At 35.4% G+C, this 24,787-nt stretch overlaps 1 protein-coding gene across 9 annotated transcripts in view; it reads left to right on the top strand.

The window, feature by feature from the left end:
* Positions 1-24,787, top strand: part of TRRAP (transformation/transcription domain associated protein) — a 160,371-nt gene that overhangs the window by 13,811 nt on the left and 121,773 nt on the right. For 5 of the 9 annotated variants that reach the window (XM_072597812.1, XM_072597809.1, XM_072597811.1 and 2 more), the window contains exons 10-25: positions 230-318; positions 990-1,086; positions 2,091-2,229; positions 6,137-6,215; positions 7,206-7,440; positions 7,930-8,254; positions 8,354-8,451; positions 8,857-9,051; positions 9,496-9,687; positions 12,222-12,387; positions 13,741-13,997; positions 14,449-14,649; positions 16,339-16,490; positions 17,205-17,404; positions 22,503-22,720; positions 22,847-23,053. In XM_072597812.1, the coding sequence (XP_072453913.1) occupies positions 230-318; positions 990-1,086; positions 2,091-2,229; positions 6,137-6,215; positions 7,206-7,440; positions 7,930-8,254; positions 8,354-8,451; positions 8,857-9,051; positions 9,496-9,687; positions 12,222-12,387; positions 13,741-13,997; positions 14,449-14,649; positions 16,339-16,490; positions 17,205-17,404; positions 22,503-22,720; positions 22,847-23,053 (2,850 nt within the window). The remainder of the gene's footprint in view (positions 1-229; positions 319-989; positions 1,087-2,090; positions 2,230-6,136; positions 6,216-7,205; positions 7,441-7,929; positions 8,255-8,353; positions 8,452-8,856; positions 9,052-9,495; positions 9,688-12,221; positions 12,388-13,740; positions 13,998-14,448; positions 14,650-16,338; positions 16,491-17,204; positions 17,405-22,502; positions 22,721-22,846; positions 23,054-24,787) is intronic. The other 4 variants (XM_072597814.1, XM_072597816.1, XM_072597813.1 and 1 more) reach the window with 1 other exon arrangement.

Below are 24,787 nucleotides of genomic sequence, written 5' to 3'. Positions count from 1 at the left end.
CTTTTGTTTATTCTTAGGCCGTCTGTGAGTATATCATTTTATTTCATTTCAGAACCTAAAGCACCAGAGAGGCCATAATTAGGCCTGATTTACAATACCATATATTAAATTTTATAAATGGTGTACTTTCTGAGGTGTTCTAATTTGAGATTGTGTAATTCTGTAATACGTGGTCTAAAAGATAGAAAATTAAAAACTTGGATGTCTAACATTTGTTTGTTGTTTTTAGCTCTACAAGCTGAATATTCACAATGTGGTTGCTGAATTTGTGCCATTGATAATGAATACTATTATAATTCAGGTATCTGCCCAAGCCAGGTGAGATTTGTTTAGGATAACGAAATATTTGCGTTTGCATTGATTACTAAGAACGATATTATACTCTTCCATTTTGACATTAAATATATGGACACTCAAAACTTGAGACAAGTTTGTAAAGAAATATAGTAAACATAAAAACTTAAAAATTTTTTCAACCTATTTTCCTTTTTATTTTCCTTATTTCCTTATTTTAATTACTAAAATTACTTTTCCTTCTTGATTTCAAATTTAGGAAAAAAAAAAGCATATTATAGCCAGAGCTCTTGTGAACTTATAATTTTGCAAATGTTTTCCATGAACAAAACTTGATCATTATTAATGATAGTAGTCAGAAGATTAAATCAGACTCTGTTTGATTTTGTCAGTTACCTCTCAAGGCTGGTCTCAGTCTTTTTTGTTGATTGTAGTGGGTTGACTTAGGTACCGGTTTCATTTGTAGGGAAGTAGTCCAGGGTTAAATAGGGTTCAGGATCAAAGCTTAGTGTTCACTAAAATGGAAGGGTAATGTAGTATATGAACTTAAGTTGCTGCTGCTTTATTTCTTTCTCTTTGTGAAAATTAAACATGTTTATGGACATAATAGCCTTCAAACTTCTTTCAGTTAATTCTTAATTCACTTAAACAAGTTAAAGTTGTACAGTAAATCCAAATTTGATTCTATTTTCCAGGCAACATAAACTATACAATAAGGAATTGTATGCTGATTTCATTGCTGCTCAGATTAAAACTTTGTCATTTTTAGCGTATATCATAAGAATTTACCAGGTGAGTTTAAATATTTTAATTATAAATATTGTGGAATCTGGGATAAGGAGAAGGAAAGAGAAGGATTGCTTTCAGATGTAAATATTTAGAATCTTTTTAGAAGTTGTGTGGCAAAAGATGTGTGGGAGAGTTAGGCAACAATGGTAATCTTTTGTAGGTGTGTTGCAGTGGAAAAGTTTGTATTATAAAATGAACAAGTATGATAAACAGGTTTTAACTTATTCTCATGGTTAGGTTTTAAAGTAGTTTCTCATGTATTCTCTAGTTTACTCATTTTTTAAAAAGTACTTATGTAATCTTCATTTTAATTCACTAATGGACAAGGGGAAAAGAGAACTTAATTTGCTTGTGGGTTAAGGGGAAAAGAGAACATTGAGTTGCTTGGTCTCTCATTTTTCAAATAGTTCTTTTTCAACAATAAAAAATTCAAAAATTTTTTATGGAATGAATCTGATTCCAACACATTCCACAAAAACTTTAATAATTTTTTAATTCATGTCTTGTAGGATTTTTTAAAAACTAAATGTTCTTTTGGGAAAATATTGTCTTAATAATTGGGTATTCACTTATAATACGTTCACTTTAAAATCACTGAAATAAAATTTGTAAGCTTAAAATATCTAGGAAATGAGACAAAATAGGATATTGAGTAGACTTCTACATTAAAGTCTTTTGATAATTTCCCCATTTTCTAGTTCAAATAATTTTTGTTTTCATCTCATAGAATTATTCTGTGCTTGAGCAAAGATTAAATGAAGTGCTAGGGTGTCCCTCTTTTTCATAGGGTGGTTGTTGAAGTTTATCATTACTTAAGCCAACACTTCATAAGTTTTGGAGCAAGTAAATAGAGGTGGTATTTAGTAAGTCTGATATAGTGTGTACAGTTAGTTTACTGAATTGGTTTGAACTAAATTTATAAAGAGCATTTTGAATCAGTCTTTTACCTACTACCCTTGTACCAGAAGTGTAGTTACACTTGTTGTTCCTAATTCTCGTTTTTGTAGGATTTGGTGGCAAAATATTCTCAGCAAATGGTAAAAGGAATGCTACAGTTATTATCAAATTGTCCAGCAGAAACTGCACATCTTAGAAAGGAACTTCTCATTGCTGCCAAACACATTCTTACTACAGACTTAAGGAGTCGTATGTATTTTCTTTTCTTGCTTAGATTTATTTGTATTTCTTATGGCTATTTTAACAGCGCTAATTTATTATGTTGATCTTCAGCTTGCTGGAGAAAACACAAAACTTGTCAAAAATTTGGGCATAGTGCTATGTGGACTAGTGCAGGTTCATTGTTGATGCATAAATTTGGTGGCTGGAAGAGATGAGGAGGTAATATTGATTTCCTGTAAGACATTTTACTTGAGGAGTGTAGTCAGAAAAGCATTCTCATGATTTGGATTCCTTCTTCCAATGCAAGGTCACATGATCACTGTCTTCAGGTAAATCTAATTGTGGAAATCAAAGTTGTTTTTCCTTTGTGATTATCAAAACTTTACGTTTTTGTTCTCCAAACTATTTACTATGCCATGACTCTACGTCCTGCCACCCATAACTGATACATGAATTTTGTAGAGCTTCTGAGTAGCTTTTAGTATTTCTTTGTTTTTTTTTCTTACCACATATAGCTAAATACATTTTTTTTTCATTTAATCATTTCTGCAGAGGACAGTATAGTGAAAAGAACACTGGATTAGTGGTTCTGGGTTCTAGACTGCTATCATGAACTAACTGTGTAACTTTTGAGCATGTCACTTCCTGTACCTGGACCTTTAATTTCCTCATCTACAAAATGAGGAGAGTGGAGTAGATGACCTTTCAGGTTCCTTCTAATGCTGTGCGTGCACCCCCCCCCCCCGCCCCCGACCCCCACCCCCACATGCGTGTGCACACCCCCCCACACCTACCCCACCCCCACACCCCCACCCCCACCCCCACACCTTCTAATAGGTGAGCAGAGCATTATGTTAAGTACTTGGGGAGATACATAGTTTGCCTTTGTGAAATTTACATTCTAAAAGGTGGGATAAAATCACATATATGTAACCGTTATATATAATATTGCAGGAAAAGTGCATTTGAAAGTTAGAAATTAAAAGTTCTTTGTCAGCATAGAGGAGAAGATGGTTTTGAGGCATGGGAAATAAGTGAGCAAAACCATAGAACTATGAGATAGTAGGCTTCTTTGAAGAGATAAAGACCAGTGGAAATAGCACTTATTCTGGAAGCAGAGGATTAGTTCAAATTTTGTGTATGAAGCTAATTATCTGTGTGACTTTGGGCAAGTTACTCAATTTTTCTGGTCCTTTTTCTTCTGTGAAAGGAAGAAGTTGGCTCATATGGTCACTGAGGACCTTTCTAACTCTGACCTATGAGATCTTTTAATGGTAGAATGGTTGGGACTTGATAACTAAATAAATATGAGGTGAGAGGGAGGAATCAAACATAAACACAAAGTGTTGAACACAAGGGACTAGTTTGGGACACCATACACAGAAATAGTGACATCAGGAGGAGGAGTAGGCTGAAGGGAAAAGAGATAATGAGCTTAGTTTTAAATGAGCTTAGTTTTAAAAATATGAAATTAGGTTTGAGGAACAAGTGGCACATACAGTTTGGAGAGATGTTCCGTAAGTAGTTGAGGATGTGGAATAGGAGCTGGTGTCTGGACGATGGCTACAGATGAAGATTTGGGAAGAATTTCCAAAGAGATCATATTGTTAAAGCCCTGGGAGAGAATGAGATTGCCAAGTGAGCCTCAAAATGCTATTCAAAAACTTGTCACCTGCCCCCCCCCCCCCTTTCTTATCGGATGACCCCTCCTCTTTTCTGAGAACACTGAGGTCATCTCTCATGAACTCCCTAATCTCTAAATTTTAGCTGGAAAGGCCTACATTTTCTCCTGTCTCATCTTCTGTTGATTCACACTTTGGTGGAGTGGGAACCTTGAAAAAGTTGGCCCATATGTCTTTGCCTTTGATTCCCATTCCATTCTAGGTGCTTTCCCCATTTATCCTTCCCTGTCTCTTGGCCCCTTCCCTCTTCTTTCAAACATGCTTAGGACTCCTCTGAATCTGTAAAAAAAAAAAACTTGTACTTGACCCTCACCATTCTCTCAAGTTGGCCTCCTGTATCATCACCCTTTTTCTGTTGAACTTGTAGAGAGAATTCATTCTTGACTTTAGTCTCCACTTTTCACCACTTGACTATTTCTCAGCAGACCTTTTTCAACCAGACTTCCTAGCCTTTTAATCCTAATGACATTTTTCTCAAAGTTTACCAGTCATCTAGCAGGGATGCAGCATAGCATGGTGGAAAAAGAGGTGGATTTGAATCTAAGAACCCTGGTTCTGTCACTTGCTAACTACATGACTTTAGCTAAGTTACTTCTGTCTGGGCCTTAGTTTTCTCATGTGTAAAATGAGTACTCTTGTGTTCTGATTGGTTGGGGGAGGAACACAAGCAGGGAGAGAATGGAATGGAAAAAAATCAAACTGAAAAGTCAAATTAAAATATGCAAATAGATTAATTAAAGTCCAAGGTCTCTTGCAGCTCTAGATCTAGAGTGTTACTATCTGCACTATTCTGTGATTCTGTGTTTTTCTAATTGCTAAAGCTCTCCTTCCTTGAATATTGTGACATTTCTTTTTCTGGTTCTCTTCATGTTTGATGACCCTTCAGGCTCCTTTCTTAGATCATCATCTGGTCTCCTGCCTCCTAAGTTTGATTATCCCCTAAGGCCCACTTTCTCCACTGCTATCCCCCAAGAAATCTCATCTGCTTTGTTGGATTCAGTTATCACTTCTATGCGGATGTTCCTAATACTTCAATCGAGTTGAAATCTCTTCTTAATTCTAGTCCCATATCTCCAACTGCAAACTGTACAATCTTCACTTCTGGTGACTGCCAGCACTCCAAATCTGTTGTGTCTGCTCGTGTCCTCTCTTCCCAGACCTTCTTCTAAGCTGCCCAGACTTGGATCTTGAGTTATCTTTGGTCTTTCCCTCGTCTAACAGATGACTAAATCCTGCTGATTCTGCCACCATGACATCTGTCCTCTTCTCTTCCCTCACACTGCCACCAGCTTAGTTCAGTGCCTCATCATTAGCCCCCTAGATGTTGAAGTGGTCTCCTCGTTGGGTCTATGTCTAAGGCTCTGCTGTAGCTAAGCCACTCTGCTCGTCCTGGAGAGGAGCTTTCTGTTGACCCTAGGATAAAATGCAAATGCCTTGGACTGTCATTTAAGTCTCTCCACAAATTGGTTCCAGCTTCCACATTTATTTCATGTTACTTTCCATACACGTATTTCACTCAGCTGTCTCCTGAACTTAGTATGTCAGCTCCTGTCTTTATGCATTTGTGTAAATTGTCCTTTGCCTGATAATGCACACTGTATAGTATTTAATTAGGTTTAATTTCTTCCAGATCCCTCATTGAGCTTCCGTAGCTATTAATTATTTGGTGCCTGTTCATTTGTATGTATTATTTGAGCTCTTTGCGTCTCTTCTTACCTCTTGGACTGGGAGCTCTTTGAGATGCAGGACCATGTTTTTGTTGTTCTTTGTATCCTTAGCACTTAGAAGAGTGTCCGGCATATTGTAGACACATCATAAATGCTTGCTGACTGACTGGTCATTCTCTTGTCCTTCCCCTGAACTCCTGCTGCTTGTGTCCTGTTCTGGCCACTTACGTTTTTGTATCACAACTGGTTAACACTGAACTTCGCACAGGTTGAGAGTAGCGAGGATGGCCATATATTAAGCTATTTCTCCTTTTGCATTTCAAAATGAATTCATGTTTTCTTAGCAGTTTGTCTAATTCTTAAAGCATTTGCTGATAGTCTAAATTGTATTTTTAGTAGCACATGTTTTGTGTAACATATCTTAAGGAGAACAGCATTTTTATAGGATGAAATAGTGTGGGCTGTTTTTTTTTTTCCTCTTTTAAATGTGGGTTATATCGTTGACTTTAAGTTAAATACTTTTAAAGTAATTTAATGTGTAATTGGTTTTGTTGGTAATCGATTCAATAAATATTTACATTCTAGAATTCATTCCATGCATGGACAAACTGTTTGATGAATCTATACTAATTGGGTCTGGATACACTGCTCGAGAGACTCTGAGGTATGAACCAATCTTATGGTATCTCGTTGGATGTTTGCCCTTGATAATGATTTCTGATATTTCCTGTTTGGAGTATTTAATTCTAGAACCTGCAAATTAAATTTACGTGTGTCCTTAAATCACCATGAGATTTAGAAATGCAGGAATTTTTAAAAAAAGGATTTTGTTACTTTAAATCAATTGATATAGTGCCTAGATATCAAAAGATAAAGCAAAAAGTGAGGGTTGGTATTTTGTTAACATGAATTATATGTAGAACACTTGAAAAATACCTTTTGGTTATGAGCTTTTTTCTGTTTTTATCTTACCATTTTTATTAAGCCAAGTAGTGTGAGTGCAGTTGCAGACAAATTGTTGCTTTTAGATGTCTTATAGCTCTGAGTGGTAAAATGTGACTGAGGATTCTTTAGGTGGTTTGAAGTATACTTTGACCATCTGCTCAAAGAGGTTTAGAGGAGTCTGAATTTGTAAAATATTCTATCATTAGAGAACAAATTAAGAGTTAATTTTGTAGTATGGATCATTATGGCAATATACAAAGTCTTTTCAGAACTTAATCCTCTGAATATTATGGTAATGTACCATAGAATAGGAAAATATTAATTGACATGGACTGTTTTTATTTTTTGAGCCACAAAATGGGCATATGCATGATCAAGCCCAGTAATTGTTTTTCCTTAGGCTAATTATGTATTTCATTGTCCATTTACAGTGCTGTGGTTGAACAAAAACTTATAAAACTCAGTTTGAAAAAAACCCCACCAACTTTAAAAAGGCATCGTTAAAACTATTAGATGAAAATTGGGAAGAGTAATAACATTGTTAGCTAAATTCTAGGTTTGACCTCAGGGGTGCACTGGCCTTCCTGTAGAGTTATCTTACTAGGGTATAATGAGATGATAACAAATTGATTATAGAATTTATAATTATGTCGGTGTAATATACACCAGTAATAGGCCTAAAAACTAATGAATTTCTTTTCCCTTCTAGGCCACTTGCATACAGCACACTGGCAGACTTGGTGCATCATGTCCGGCAGCATTTACCTCTCAATGATCTCTCCCTTGCAGTCCAGCTGTTTGCCAAGAACATTGATGATGAGTCATTGCCTAGCAGTATCCAGACTATGTCTTGCAAGCTTTTGTTAAACCTGGTAGATTGCATCCGCTCCAAAAGTGAGCAAGAAAATGGAAATGGGAGAGACATTCTAATGCGGATGTTAGAAGTATGTATTTTTTATAAGAAGTTAAATGAAAGAAAGAAATTTTAATAAGCCCTCCCAAAGCTTCTCAACTTTGAATTTCAAATTATCTGTTTAGTGGCCAGTATTTCATATAGTGAATTACTAAGTTTATTTTATAGGGTACTTGTAGGTATATTGCAAATGTTTAGGTAAAATGTAATATTTTGGTATGTTAGAAATTGGTAGATGTTTTTTGAAACAGTTGTTTTATGTACCAAATGCTTGTCACTTCTTTTGAAGAGAATCAGAAGAATCATTTCCGTTATATTGTTTTATTGAATTGTTTGCCTTTCATTTTAGATGTCTTGTAGTTCTGTGTAGTGAAGTGTGAGTGAGGAGGCTTTGGGTAGTTTGAAGGACATTTTTACCATCTGCTCCAAGAGGTTTAGAGGAGTCTGAGTTTACTTCTGGTATACTCAGGATAAGTTTTTTTTCTTTTGAAACCATCATATTAATTTCCTTCCTTTTCAGGTTTTTGTTTTAAAATTCCACACCATTGCTCGATATCAGTTGTCTGCCATTTTTAAAAAGTGTAAACCTCAGTCAGAACTTGGAGCAGCAGAAGCAGCTTTGCCTGGGGTACCTACAGGTCCCACAGCACCTGCCCCTGCACCTTCACCAGCCCCTACCACACCAGTAGCTCCAGCACCAGTGCCTGTATTTGAGAAACAAGGAGAAAAGGATAAAGAAGACAAGCAGACATTCCAAGTTACAGATTGTCGGAGTTTGGTAAAAACTTTGGTCTGTGGAGTCAAGACTATTACATGGGGAATAACTTCATGTAAAGCACCTGGCGGTAATTCTCTAATTCAGTTACTAGATCAAATACAGCATTTGTGTGAGGCTTTAAGAAGTGTTTTTGTGGTTTTAATTTGGCGTGTAATCTTTCTTCCAGAAGCTCAGTTCATCCCCAACAAGCAATTACAACCCAAAGAAACACAGATTTACATAAAACTTGTGAAATATGCAATGCAGGCTTTAGATATTTATCAGGTAAGTAATATGGTGATGAACTAAACTGTTGAAAACACTGCATAGAAGTATACATCTTTAGATTTTATAAAGCCCTATACTCCTAGAACTCAACATGCATTCTACCATCATAGAATGGAATTGTTCGTGAAAACCTTATGTTTTTCTTAGTGTAGCTTTAGATTTAATCGCTTTGAATAACTTACCAAAGTTATAATCTTTCATAAAATTTTTTTTCTAAAGTGAGAGTTTATAAATGTAACTGTACAGAATTAAGATTTGTTCATTAAAAATTCCAGTCCTTTTGGTGAATACCATAGTGATGATATTTGACAGAATTTGTTATGGAATTGTATTTTGACTTATAAATATTTTCATTCTTAAGTGAGTCTCATAAAAGTTACATGTATGTCTTTTCTGTTCCAGGTCCAGATAGCAGGAAATGGACAGACATACATTCGAGTAGCAAACTGTCAGACAGTTAGAATGAAAGAAGAGAAGGAAGTGTTGGAGCATTTTGCAGGAGTCTTCACAATGATGAATCCCTTAACATTTAAAGAAATCTTTCAAACTACAGTCCCTTATATGGTGGAAAGAATCTCAAAAAATTACGCTCTTCAGGTATGAAGTAATTTTCGTGTGTCCTCCCAAATATGAATGCTATGTATTTTTCTGTAATTTGGAAATTAGTTTTTAAAACATTTAAAGATTCCTTAAAAGGGCAGAGTTCAAAAAATTACTTTAAAGCCATGTATAATACAGAAAATAATTTGCGTGAAAAGCAACAGATGATTTTGAGCTAATATCTTTTGTTAGTGTTAGTGTTCTGATGTTGAATGATTTTTGGTTGGGAGTTACGCTTACATAAAGTAAATGCCTGAAACATTTCTTTTAAGGTTGTGGAAATACTTTGTTCTTTGTAGAAATATTTCATTCTTCTTCTTTGATAGGTAATTAATTTTGTGAGCCCCAACAAGGCATTTATTTAGTTGAGCTAATTACTTTATCTTGCAATCTCTTTTGGAAAGGAATGTTTTTTGTCATCTGAATTTCATGTTTTTACAGATTGTTGCCAATTCTTTCTTGGCGAATCCTACCACCTCTGCTCTGTTTGCTACAATTCTTGTGGAGTATCTCCTTGATCGACTGCCAGAAATGGGCTCTAATGTAGAACTCTCCAATCTGTATCTCAAGCTGTTCAAGTTGGTATTTGGTTCGGTTTCTCTCTTTGCAGCTGAAAATGAACAAATGCTGAAGGTAAAGCTTATTTTGACTTAAGTGGCACTTGAACACACATCCTTGATTATTAAAATAATTCACTATTGGAAAACTTCCTGAAGCTACTGTTTTAACATTTGAAAAGACCTCCTTAAGTTAATAAATAGTCTTGTATGATAAAAACCAAGCATATAAAATATTTAATGTGCTGTTTTCTTTTTGGTCTACACCCTTGATTTTATCAGTGTGGGTATTCTTGGGGCTGAAACTTTCCACCATGTAGATTGGCAACTCATTTGTATTTTGCAGTCTTGAAGAGTTCTCTGGGGTCCTTGGGAAATTAAGTAACTTGCTTCTGGTCACACAGGATGTTGGATGTATGACTTGAACATGGGCTTTGTGATCACAAAACTGGTGGCCTTTTCTTCACTGTGTCATGATGCCTTGTGTGCTACTCAATTTACAAGTTCATCATGTGAATAAGGCTTAATGTTCAGATCTGTGCCTGGACTATATTTGTAGGTGAATGTCTTTTTTCCAGCATGTACGTGACCGGTGTTCTGTTTTGGAGGATTCAGCATATGAGGCATAACAAGAAAATCTTTAAAATACATTTTCTCCTTTTGTGGCAAAATATTATCTCTTCTTAAGGTCAGATAGTGTCATCTGCTGTGTTCAAAGAGAAACATTTTCTTATAGGGAAACTTGTGACCTAACAGAGAAATAAAACTCTTTATTATGCAAGGAATAGCAACTTAGTTGCAGACATAAAGCATAAAAATACTCTGCATTTTTAGTAAAGAACTCAAAGATTAACAGTGTCTGTTTTTGTACCAAGGCTACAGTACTTGATGTCCATAGATAAATAGAAGGCAATATGAAATATGTTTGAAAATGTTTGAAACCTTGTGAGATTTTTCGTGTCCTGCATGTAGTAGATACTGAGATACTCGCTTTACTGTAGAGAATATATTCCTTTTATTTGTGACCTTTGTTGTATAGATTGTTACAGAAAATAATTCAAAATTGTAAACTTGTTGCGTTGTAGATGTAGGTCAGTAATAAATATATCTACTGGTACTAAGGCAAAAAACTTCTAAGGCTTCTGGACAGAAATATTTTTTGGGAGGTGCAGGTTATTTAACCACTTGAGAGTTTCCCGCTATAGTTTTAATAGTAACTACCAATACTTTACATTGGCGAGTCAGGTGATATACTGACTGGAAAGCTTTCCTTGGAGTTAGGAAATCTTATGTTCAAGTCCTTCTTCTGACTCACGTTTACTGTGTGTCTGTTGACAAGTCACATAACAGAAGTTCCATGATACATTGCCTATGGCAGCTCTCTGAGATAAAAGTCAAATGGTTGTAGAGCTGCTGCGGTACAGGGAATTTCCTTCCCCTGCCGTACACCAATGAAATCTAAGTTCAAATGGAGAGGAAAAATACACCTTAAATTTAGAAAGTTTTTTTTAAGAAAAATGTCATCCTTCAGAGTGTTTTCATATACGTGTATACATACATGCACACCTGTACACATACGTTCTAAAAAATTTCTCTCAGCTCTTCATAGCACCCTGTGAGTAATGGAGCACTACCTACTATTTGAAAAAATGAGAAATAGGCCTAGAGTTCAGTGACTTAAGAAAGATCGAGGACTACAATGCGTATCTGAATTTTTTACCTAGATTATAATACCTTTGGTTTGTTATTAGCTAGTCTCCACCCCAGAGATTGGAGATTTAAATCTTTGTTTTTTAAAAAATTAAATGAGTGTACCATCAACATGTTGGCATTTTTTCTTATATCTTCATGAAATAGAAGGATAATTGTTTTAAAACAGTTTGTTCAAAATATGGTTCAAAATTTAACACTGAGAACCTGAAGGAAAGTGCTAAGAGAATACACACTTTGTGACTGCATTTTTTACTTTTTGTCCTACTATACTTCTGAATCAGTGAAAAGGATAAATAAAGTAGGACTTAGGAGGCCTTGGGAAAGTGAGTTAACCAGTTTCTTCAACTGAAAATGAGATAGTTGGACTTGATAACCTCTAAGGATTGAAATTAAAAACATTGGTGATAGGGCAATCAGTTGAAAATTTGAACTGATTGATGAGAAACTTCATGAGGCAGAGTATATGACTTTTAGATGTCAGGAAAAATGAAGACCTTGATGGTAATTTCTTTGAAAGAAAAAAAATCACGCGTAAATATAGACTGAAAATAGATCATAAACCAAATTTGAGTTTTATATTGGCTAACTTGGAGAGGAAATATATATTGGGATCAATCCTATAGTCATTTTTTCATAAATTGAAATAAATTTAGGTCTGGCTCAGGTAATGATGACAATTAACTTCTCTCTGAAATGCTGCCCCCCTTCTCACCCTCACCCCTGGGCTTTGCTATGTGTATTTGGTACAAATGGATTAAAATGAGCTTTTGCCCTTATTGGATTTCATGGAACCTTTGAGTCCAATGTGATGTTAGAATAATGATGATTGAAAGGTACTGCCTTTGTTGACCTTTCTCTTTATTGTCTGCTTATTGACCTTTTTCTCACATCTCTTAGCCCCACTTGCACAAGATTGTGAACAGCTCTATGGAACTTGCACAGACAGCCAAGGAGCCCTACAACTACTTCCTGCTCCTTCGAGCATTGTTTCGTTCCATTGGCGGGGGCAGCCACGATCTTCTCTATCAAGAATTCTTGCCTCTCTTACCAAACTTGTTGCAAGGTTAGAATAACTGTTTTGCTTGTTCTTTACTTTTGTTTTATTCCAATATTTAATTCCTTTTTTTCTGGTAGTACAAGAGATAGAGAATGGGCCTAGAAGCTGGGGATACCTGGACTTAAGTCCCTCCTCTGACACATTGGGCAAATGGCTTAGCATTTCAGCGTCCCAGGCAGTTCTCTGTCATGTTGCAGAGAAAATGTTGACCTCTGTTGGTTTTAAGGAATTTGACTGAGTTATAGAGAAGGTATTATTCTGTATTACTTTAAGGTGTTTTCTCACTTAAGGTTTCCCTGAACCAATGAAATCACAGATGGGTTTCCTATTTTTGGCAGCTGCTCATCTCTGTGTACCTGAGAAACCCTCAGAGTTGCAGAGGATCATTTAAGACTTAAGGGGGTGGGCAGGCGCTAAGGTGAGGCAGCTGAACTAAGTTGTGGCTCTTTCCAGGATTGTGTCGGGATTGGTTTGGGGGAGAGGAGGGGAGGGTGGTCCTGTTTCCCTGATGAGGTGTTGCTTGCAGTTTTGAGCCTTGGAGTTTTCTAGTTTTAACACTAGACCAGAGAAAACACAACCAAGATGGAAAGGGATAATCAAAGTGAGAAATAAAGAAAATAAGCTACTTTGTATTTGTACTTGAGTATTATTTTCTAGCCCTATATGCATATATTTAACTGGGATTTACATAATAAACACATATAGGAGGTGTTAGTGTGCTTATGATTTGCACTATATGAATTGGTTGTATTTTGAAAAGTTACTTTTTTGACTTTCCTAGTTCAGGAAGTTTAGAAAACTTCTTATCTTTCTTTGGCTTTTCTCCCCATCTTATCTCAGAAGAACCTCAAATACAGTGTTTTTCACAATAAACAGCCAATAAATAGTTTTTAACTATATATAGAAAATCCTGTGGCCAACTATCCACTTCGTTTTAGTGAGCCCAGTCTTCTTACATAAATTCCTTACTCCTTCACACACCTGTATTTTAAGCACTTAATCATGGTAAGGTTGTAGATGTAATCTGTAGAGAAGGATACCTGTACAGGTAACTGTAGAGAAAGCTAGGTGTCCTCATACATAGAAAGTGCTGAACCTGAAATCAAGAAGACTCGAGTTCAAATTTAACCTTAGACAAACATTACTAGTTGTGTGATCCTGAGAAAGTCCCTTAATCTCTGTCTACCTCCATTTTCTCACCTACAAAATAAGAATACTACTTCTCAAGGTTGTTGTTGAAGATAATATGAGACAGTATTTGTAAATTGTTTTGAAAACCTTTAAGTGCCATACAAGATCTAGCTATATTAACAAAATATTTTAAAGTTAATTTTATTTTAAAATTTTTGCCTTTTTTAGGACTTAATATGTTACAAAGTGGCCTCCACAAGCAACACATGAAAGATTTATTTGTGGAACTATGTCTTACTGTACCAGTTCGACTGAGCTCTCTTCTACCATATCTACCAATGTTAATGGATCCCTTAGTATCTGCACTTAATGGATCCCAGACATTGGTTAGCCAAGGCCTTCGGACTCTTGAATTGTGTGTAGATAATCTCCAGCCAGACTTTCTATATGATCACATTCAGCCAGTGCGAGCTGAACTCATGCAGGTAATATGAAGTTCTTGTATCTGTCACTTTCAGTATGAAACTTAAATTTTTATTATGCTTTGTCTAAAGGAGATGTGATTTTCAGCTTACTTTTTTGAATTTCTCTGATACATGAAGAATTACTGTATAGCATTCTTTATATTATGTATATTTTACAAGTTTTCACATATGTATTGTAATATGCTGGTAATTGAAGATCATATGGAAATTGATTTAATTATTCTATTTTATATTCCCAGTTCCAAAAGGGTAATTGACTGGGAATCAGATTGATTTAAAAGACAAGACTGAGAAATGTAGTGGTCTTTGATTTACTTCTCAGCTTTTTTCCAAGTCTTATTAAATTTGAGGAAAATTTTGTGAAGTAAATTGGAACCTGTGTTTAAAGATTTATGACATTGTGACGAAATTTGAAAACTTCCTGTGTTTAAAAATATTTCTTTCATTTTAGGCTTTGTGGCGTACCTTGAGGAATCCTGCAGACAGCATTTCTCATGTGGCCTACAGAGTACTTGGTAAATTTGGTGGAAGTAACAGGAAAATGTTAAAGGAGTCTCAAAAGCTTCAGTATGTTGTAACTGAAATTCAGGGACCTAGTATCACAATAGAGTTTTCAGATTGTAAAGCATCCATTCAGCTTCCAATGGAAAAGGTAAAGTTGAATGCTTTTGTGGTTACTTAATTTTCTTAAAATTAAAAGTTTTAGAAAGTCAGATATTTTATGGATGTACATATGAGGTAGGGATGAAGTGAGGCTTATCACTTGAAATAGAACACTGGCAGATGGTTTGCCCTTGAAAAAAAGCAACAAAATTTTATGTATTTCTTTTTTATTTATTTTAATTTTGTTTCTGACGTGATCCCTCATACGAATCCCTCCTAAAAAGTCATCCCTTATAATAAAGATGATGAAAAAGTTCAGCATAAGTAACCTATATATATTTTTACATATATATTTATACACACACGTATTTCATATATATATATATGAAATACGTGTGTGTATAAATGATGGTATACATTATTATATGTAATCTTCACTTCCATGGCTCCTGTGCAGTTATTCCCAGCCTCTGCAAACACATAGGGGAGAGACTTCCTGAAGTGTAGTCTTGGGGTCAAACTTGGTCATTGTATTTTTATAGCATTGTTTCTTTTGTTGTTTCTGTTTACATAGTTATCGCCCTTTTATACGATTTTGCTTATTTCACTATTTATGCTTCTCTGTTCTAATCATATTTAGTGTTTTATAGTACATTCTCATATTGATGTTGCCTTATAATTTTTCTGCATGTTATCTTTGAGTTTGCCTGTCTTGGGTATTTGTTCTCAGGACCCTGGGATATATTAATCAAAATCTATCACTAATTCTTATTCTTGAAACAATTATTTTTTATCATACATTAATTAAAAATAAATACTTGCTAGGGAACCACTTTAAAAGTAACTTATAAATTCAAACATTAATAAGGAATATGCTCCTAAAATTAGGAATAATAGCTTTAATAATTTGCTAATACTGCTAATTTGTAAAATGTTCAGAAATCCTAAATTCACAGTATGCTTCAGTAATAGCCATTTGTGTCTTACTTAGGACATAAAATAGTGTAATAAAGCAAAAATTTCTCCCTCCATTATAACTAAGCTTTAAATCAGGCTCTTAATAGTAATTTAGACTACTCAGTGATTATTGTTGATAAAATAATAAGCATATTTTAAAACTGACGTTAAAAGGTTTAAAGATTTCCACATTATTTGTCTTATCTTTTCTAGATATGATTAATAGGTAAAAACTTCTATTTACATTACACTACATGGGTGTTAAAAAAATTTAAAAGAATTGGAAATATAATAAAAGCATAAGAAATTCACCTTTTCTTTTACTCCTTCACAAGAAAAGTTCCACTTCACTGGTTTGAACTGTTCTTTTTGTTAGGACTTTGATGAGGTGATAATAGGTGATTTGATAGGTGTTGAGAGCATGCAGTTAATCTAATAAATAAATAATTATTTTTTCCCAAGGGGAACCTATGACAAGGAGCCTTCAGAGGTCATTTGAATTGCATAATCTCATTAACTATTTAGGCAGAAATAATTGAATTTCCTCAACAATGAAATTTCTTATTTCATATGTTTTCCTCCTTTTTAATAAATTTTCTCTATAGGTTTCATTTGATGATACTTTGTATATTGGGCTTGGTTGTTCCTTTAGGTGGATTTTGTTAAGCTTTTGGAGTATTGTAAAGTTTTGGTAAAGTATTCTTCAGTATCGTATGTATTTATATTTATATACACACATATATATGTCAAAAGCTTTGTTTGTTTGTTTTTTTTATTGTAGGCCATTGAAACTGCTTTGGACTGCCTGAAAAGTGCAAACACAGAGCCATACTATCGGAGACAAGCATGGGAAGTAATAAAATGTTTCTTGGTGGCCATGATGAATTTGGATGATAATAAACATGCCTTATATCAGCTCCTTGCGCATCCAAAGTATGTTGATGATTTCAAACTGTCAAGTGGAGTGATATATAACATTTTCTTTAGAATAGAGAGGACATGTTGGGGTTATTTCCTAATCTGATGTTGAGCAAAACTTCAGGTTTAGAAAGTGACCTTTTTTACCTAGTAACATATGACGTTACTGGTCATTCAGTACAATAACAGCAAGGAGTCAGAAATAACACTGACATTTCAAGCTTAGATGACAAGTAAATGATGCCATCAACAGATTGTCTTCTGCCTATGTACTCTTGACACTTTAGTTCAATTGGTGACATAAATATGTATATTAGATCTTTCTTGAGCGTTGTTTGAAGTTTTGTAATCTGATGTTTGGGGTTTGACTTGTTTAATAACGTAGTCTGCACAGATAAAGAACAGATTTCTCTTAAAACAGAAAATAATTATGAAAATATTGAAAATGCTGTTACATGATTGCTATTTTGTTGGCTTCATACATATTCTTTGAAATATGTTTGTTCTCTCTTTGAATTGTGGACTATAAACGTTTGTGGTGAAATTGAACCATCTGTCATGTTTGAGACTAGAATCTGCCAAAATTAAAGTGGAGTACATGAGTTCATCAGTACTATCTTAAGAAGAAGGAAGTGTTTGTAGGTTGTAAACGAAGTTAGTAATGGTCATGGTTGGATTGCCAGCACAGTTGTCCAGAGTTCTGACAACAGATGTAATTTTGTCTTGTAGCTTTACAGAGAAGTCCATACCCAGTGTAATTATTTCACATCGATACAAAGCACAAGATACTCCAGCACGTAAAACATTTGAACAAGCATTGACTGGTGCATTCATGTCTGCTGTCATCAAGGATCTTCGACCTAGTGCTCTGCCTTTTGTAGCCAGCTTAATTCGTCACTATACTATGGTAGCAGTAGCCCAACAGTGTGGTAAGTACTTGAATTTACTGTCAATGATGGAGTTGAGTCTTTTTGAAAGCCGTTGTTTCAGGCTGTTCTTAAATGTTGCTATACGATAATTGGCACTTCAATAATATTGTTGAATTTTACAGCTAGATCTTTTAAAAAAATTTCATTTTTTTCCAATTAAGCATAACAACAATTTTTAACTTTCTTTTTAAAAAATTTTGAGTTCCAGATTCTCTCCTTTCCTCCCTCCCCATCTCCTCTCTGACATAGCAAGCAATTCAATAATAGGTTATACTTGTGCAATCAATCGTACAAAACATTTCCACAATAGTCATGTTATAAAACAAAACACAGACCAAAAGTCCCTCACAAAAAAGTGAAAAATAGTCTGCATTTAGTCTGCATCACTTCAATCTGCATTTAGACTCCATTAGTTCCTTCTCTGGAGTCATAGCATTTTTCATCATAAGTCTTTTGGAATTGTCTTGGATGCTTGTATCACTAGGAATAGCCAAGTCATTTACAGTTGATCATCATATAATATTGCTCTTACTGCGTACAATGCTCCCTGGTTCTGCTCACTTCACTTTGTATCAGTTCCTGCAAGTCTTTCCAGGTTTTTCTGAAAGCATCCTGCTTGTCATTTCTTATAGCACAATAGTATTCTATCATAATCTTTTCCCACAAATTGTTTAGCCATTCCTCAGTTGATGGGCTTACCTTCAATTTCCAATTCTTCAGCACCACCAAAGGAGCTACTACAAATATTTTTGTACAGATAGATCCTTTTCCTCTTTTTTTTTTTTTTTTAATCTCTTTAGGATAAAGACCTAGGAGTGATATTGCCGAGCTGAAGGGTATACAGTTTTATAGTTCTTTGGGTATAATTCCAAATTGTTCTGTAGAAAGGTTAGATTAGTTCACAGATCCATCAGTAGTACATTGGTTTCCCAGTTTTCCCACATTTCCTTCAATGTTTGTCATTTTCCTTTTCTGTCATATTAGTCAATCTGATAGGTGTGAGGTGTTTTAATTTGCATTTCTTTAATCAGTAGTGATTCAGAGAATTTTTTTCATATGATTATAGATAGATTTGATTCCCTTCATCTGAAAACTGCCTTTCATATCTTTTGATTAGGAACTGTGATATGTCAAGTCTTAAAAAAGAAAATTTTATGCCTTCCTCTCTGATCCCCTCATCCCCAACCCGAGGCCTCCCCAGCCCCTTCCCACTTTAAAGAACCTCCATTGGATCTGGTTGCTTGTATAAACTACTTGGATAATTGTGAGAACATTGATAAAATACAAAAACTTACTTGTTGTCTTTCTGTTTTTTTTGACGTGTAACATTAATACACTCAAGTATCTATCTGATACTCATTCTTGAGCAATACTCACCAGTTATAGTGTCTGTGCAGGGCTATAATCTTCTCACCATTCCCTGAGAATACTCATTTTTATTTTTTTTATTTTTAATGTTCTACAATCACTACCATAAAACTTAAGATTTTTTCCCCCCTACCTACCTCCCACCACCCCCCTTCCTCCCCAAGATGGCGTATAATTCTATACAGGATCTACACATAACTTTCCTGTTGAATATGTTTTCATTATAGTCATGCTGTGTAGATGAACTAAAATAAATGGAAGAAATCATAACAAATCCAAACATAATACACACACACACGCACACATACACGCACACACACACACACACACACACACACACACACACACACTCTAAAATGATCTACTACATTCTGCAAATGAATTCCATAGTTCTTTCTCTGAGTGTGGAAGTCATTTTGCCCTGGAAGATGATTGGGAATTTTTTTTTTTAAGTTCTTGTTATGAAATTCCAGGTTTACCAGAAAAAACTCTTGCACACTGTGGTTGTTGCTGTGCACAAAGTTCTCCTGGTTCTGCTCCTTTCACTCAGCATCAGATCATATAAGTCGTTTCAGGCCTCCTTGAAGTCTTCTTGTTCATCATTTCTTATGGCGCAATAGTACTCCATTACATTCATATACCATAATTTATTCAGCCATTCCCCAATTGATGGGCATCCCCTTGATTTCCAGTTTTTGGCCACCACAAAGAGTGCTGCTATAAATGTTTTTGTACATGTGGGACCCTTTCTCATTTTTATGATCTCTTGGGGATACAGTCCTAGTAGCGATATTGCTGGGTCAAAGGGTATGCACATTTTTGTAGCCCTTTGGGCATAGTTCCAAACTACTCTCCAGAATGGTTGGATGAGCTCACAGCTCCACCAACAATGAATTAGTGTTCCAACTCTCCCACATCCTGTCCAACATTAATCATTTTCCTGTTCTGTCATGTTTGCCAATCTTATAGGTGTGGTGTGGTACCTCAGAGTTGTTTTGATTTGCATCTCTCTAATCAAAAGTGATTTAGAGCATTTCTTCATATGATTATAGATATCTTTAATTTTTTTCCTCTGAAAATTGCCTGTTCATATCCTTTGACCATTTATCAATTGGGGAATGACTTGTATGATTATACATTTGGGTCAGTTCTCTATATATTCTAGAAATGAGGCCTTTATCCTTGAGATTAGCTGTAAAAATTCTTTCCCAATTTACTACATCCCTCCGGATTTTGGTTGCATTGGGTTTGGTTGTGCAAAAACTTTTCAGTTTGATGTAATCAAAATTATCCATCTTGCATTTCATAATGCTTTCTATCACTTCTTTAGTCAAAAATTCTTCCCTGTTCCATAAATCTGATAAATACACTATTCCTTGCTCCTCCAGTTTGTCCATGGTATCAATCTTTATGCCTAGATCGTGTACCCATTTGGACTTTATTCTTGTATACGGTGTCTGGCATGGGTTTATGCCTAGTTTCCACCACACTGTTACCCAGTTTTCCCAGAATTTTTGTCAAATAGTGAGTTCTTATCCCAGAAGCTGGGGTCCTTGGGTTTATCAAACAGGAGGTTGCTATATTCCTTGCCTACTGGGTCTTGAGTGCCTAGTCTATTCCACTTGTCTACCCTTCTGTTTCTTAACCAGTACCAAGTGGTTTTGATAATTACTGTTTTATAACATGATTTGAGGTCTGGTAGCGCTAGCCCACCTTCCCTAGCATTTCTTTTCATTAGTCCCTTTGATATTCTGGACCCTTTGTTCTTCTAGATGAATTTTGATATTATTTTATCCAGCTCTAGAAAATAATTATCTGATAGTTTAATTGGTATGGCAATAAATAAGTAAATTAATTTAGGTAGGATTGTCATTTTTATTATATTAGCTCGGCCTACCCATGAGCAACTGATGTTTTTCCACTTACTTGGATCTGACTTTATTTGTGCAAAAAGTGTCTTGTAATTGTGTTCATATAGTCCCTGGGTTTGTTTTGGCAGGTAAACTCCCAAGTTACAATACTCATTTTTGCCTTATTATCTTTGCTTCTGTCCTGCCTGATGTTTGTCCCCTCTCTGTACCAGTCCAAGTTCTGTCTATCCTAATAGGCCCAATTGTAGTTTGGCAAACCCATATAAATGATTTCTTCCTTCTGTGAACTCTTCTGCAGGTTTATTTAGTCCCACATAATTCTTTCATTTATATTAACTTGATCTCCACAACCAGATTACAAACTTATTTCTGGCATTGACTGTATTTGTGGTGTTCACCCCTACAGTAGGGCTTACAGTAAATTTTCCCATAATCTCAATCAATATGAAAGGATGTAAATTAGTGTTTACCATGCATGTGTACATTGGAAATAAAATGGCTTATTTTTTTAATACAGAAAATTTTATTTGGTACATAACAATTTTTCACTAACACTACCACTTTTAGGAATATTCCAGTAGGATAATGCAGTTATTTACCAGTGTTCCTGGGCTTCCTTGTCATTTTTTCTTTATTCCTGGAAGGTGTATTTACCCCCAGTTGGGAACTCCTGCCCTATAGTGAGGCATTATTGCAGAGGAGTCAAATACAAGGTGACAAGAAGGAGATTTAAATGTAATTGGGAAATAATTTAATGAAACAAAGAAAAATACAATATAATGTCTGTGGTTTCTAAGTCAGCTCATGGCTTGCAGGGACTCTTAATGTACCCTTTTGTGGTCCTGTTTCTATTTGAGTTTGACACCACTGGCAGAGATAATAGAGAGCTGATCTGGAAGTTGGTCAGGAAAACTTGAATTCCAGCCCTTTCTAGTTCAGTTCAGAACCTTTCAGTGTTCTGGCAACTTTCTAAGGCAATAGGTTGCAGAGAAAGTGCCAGTTGGTGGAGGAAGTACTTCCTTAGGAGTTGTCTTTACTGAAGAAATCACAGGTTTGGCTGGCAAAAGCCATTCTCCATAATACTGTGTGGCACCATGTTGAGTACAGTGGAGGCCCTTGATATCAGGTGTTTCTAGCACCCAGTAAGTGTTGGTGGCCATCATAACTGAATATGATGCTCTCTATGATAGTGATAAGATGTGTGTGTGTGTATGTGTGTGAATGACAGAAAAGACTCAAATATAGAAATTAATCATTTTTGTACTGTGGCTCTTAAAATTTTCATAGCTACTACCTTTTATTGGCCATTTCAGAATTATTATTAAAAATGCAACTTAGCTTTGATTGAGATGATAGAGGCATGCCTTGTAATGAAAAACAGTTAAAAGATATGTCGTTTGTGTGTAATTTTTGTTATATAGTTCATAGGAATTAGACTTCAGGGTGCCAATCTTGAATTCTCAGAGTTGTGGAGTTTTCAGGATCATGACAGAAACTTAGACAAGCGAAAGGGAGGTCGTAGCAAGAGTGCTGCTGGGCTTGTAGTTAACACGACCCAGGTTCTAACCCTGTCTTTGATCCCTGCTAGTTGTGTGACTATGAACAAAATCACTTAACATTGCCGTGTCTCAGCTTCTTCGTGTGGAATTGAAAAATGTCTCTAAGGACCTTCCTGTTGTGTTTTGTCAGAAGCTCTAGTGTGATTAAAAATGTGGAAAGTGCTATGTAGGTGTCCATTTTTATAAAAGCAATAGAATTCTATTGGGTTTTATTTATTTTATTTTTGGTCACTTTGATTTTTAAAAAATCCATAATTATTTGTTTTTGTTCTCTGCCTCCTCCTTAAAATTTTATTTTAGGTCCTTTTTTGCTACAGTGCTATCAGGTGGGAAGTCAACCCAGCACAGCTATGTTTCACAGTGAAGAAAATGGGTCAAAGGGAATGGATCCCTTGGTCCTTATTGATGCAATAGCCATTTGTATGGCATATGAGGAGAAGGAACTTTGTAAAATAGGGGAGGTAGCTCTAGCTGTGATATTTGATGTAGCGAGTATCATCCTGGGCTCAAAGGAAAGGGTAAGTATTCTATTTATTTGTGGAATTTATCATACTTCTGATTTCTGTGCCTTTGTAAAGATGTTAAATATTTGCTATTTGGCAAACTGACACAGAACATTTATTTGTGATGCTTTCTCTTTTTAGGCTTGTCAGCTCCCACTCTTTTCTTACATTGTGGAACGTTTATGTGCTTGCTGTTATGAACAAGCTTGGTATGCAAAACTAGGGGGTGTGGTGTCAATTAAATTCCTCATGGAACGACTACCTCTCATCTGGGTCCTCCAGAACCAACAGACTTTCCTTAAAGCACTTCTTTTTGTGATGATGGACCTGACTGGAGAGGTATTTAATGTATGGATGATTTCAACTTGTAGTTTTGATTTTTATGTAGTAACTGAGTATGACGTAGTGTTAGTGTACTATTCAGATGATTCAGTAGTTTTGATTCACAGAGATTTCTTTTAATTTTAATAGTCAACTTCTTATAGCTTTTACTATTTGGTGTTGTATGATTGTCAATATAATTTAAAAATCAAAAGTACAATTATTTTTCCCCCCAAACCAAATATGCTACCTTGAGAACAGTGTTCTTGACCTTTTATGAAGACAATAGAGCAGAAAATTTACTCTGCTGGTTGTTAGTAAATTGTAGTTGGATAGATAGATAGATAGATGCATAGATAGATAGATAAATAGACATAGATAGACAAGTAGATGGATTTAGTTAGATAAAAATTGTGTCTGATTTGCCAAGCACCATTACTATCATGTTTCATAGTTCAAAATCTTCAAATGAAAGGCAATGTTGATGAGACTGTAGCTCTTAGTAAATAAAGGAATATGAAGACCACTGGATTTAAACTTAATAGAATTCATAAAGACTAAATACTTTTATAATCCTGGGCTTAAGGAAATGGATAAGAATGGAGTCCTATCAGTTCAGTTCTACAAACCTTTATTAAGTACGTGCTTACATGGTAAGCACTAGAGATACAAAGGTAAAAGTAAAGAGGCCCTTCCTGTGAGTTTATATTCATTTTTTGAATTCCTCAGCTCTTCACAGTTTTATTTCCATTCACTGTCGTCTACCCAGTAGGATACTTATACCTTAGACCTTATTGTGACATGAAACTGTTCCACGTCCAATACTTTTATAATCCTGGGCTTAAGGAAATGGATAAGAATGGAGTCCTATCAGTTCAGTTCTACAAACCTTTATTAAGTACGTGCTTACATGGTAAGCACTAGAGATACAAAGGTAAAAGTAAAGAGGCCCTTCCTGTGAGTTTATATTCATTTTTTGAATTCCTCAGCTCTTCACAGTTTTATTTCCATTCACTGTCGTCTACCCAGTAGGATACTTATACCTTAGACCTTATTGTGACATGAAACTGTTCCACGTCCAATACGTTGCCTTGGAAATTCTGTCTCCTGCTCTTGCTCTCTTACTCCCTTACTTCTCTCCTACCTTGTTTGTTTTCCTTATTCTGAGCCATTAGCTTTAGTTCTCCCTCCGCTCTTCTGTTAACTTTCTTCTGTCCACCTCTGCTGCTCGTCCTTATGGCCAGTAAATGTGATGCTGTCTTTTGCTCTCCCTTTAAGTCCTTTGCTTCATTGATCCCTGATCAGTTCCTACCCTGCTAAGCTAAACTGTAACCATATGTAACTCTTGCTTTCTCCTTGAGCATTCCTCCTCTGGAGCAGCCAGCTGCTGCTGGACAGAGTCATGAAACTTTGATTCCCAGCTACAAGCTATGTTGTCTAACCTCAGCTCTACTCTCAGCTTTCTCTTGGAGATATCTTATTTAAATCCCATGTATTTCTTATCACACTGCACACATGGTTGTCCCGTATCCTCTTATCTCTCACCTATTGTAATGAGTTCCCTAACTGGTCTTCCTATATCTTACTGTTGGCACCTCCTCTTTTCCACAATTTATTTAGCCATTCTCCAGTTGATAAACTCCCTTTTGGAATGAATTTTGTGCTGCGGTATTCCTGCCTTTGTATATCTAGTACTTAGCATGGTGTCTCATATATAGTAAACACTTACATGTTTCATGAGTTAGATTTAAATTGAATTAA

The sequence above is a fragment of the Notamacropus eugenii genome, chromosome 3 (genome assembly GCF_028372415.1).
Source record: "Notamacropus eugenii isolate mMacEug1 chromosome 3, mMacEug1.pri_v2, whole genome shotgun sequence".
NCBI classification, from domain to species: Eukaryota; Metazoa; Chordata; class Mammalia; order Diprotodontia; family Macropodidae; genus Notamacropus; species Notamacropus eugenii.
The sequence above is the reverse complement of the archived record's forward strand: the minus strand, read 5'-3'. Positions and strand labels throughout refer to the sequence as shown.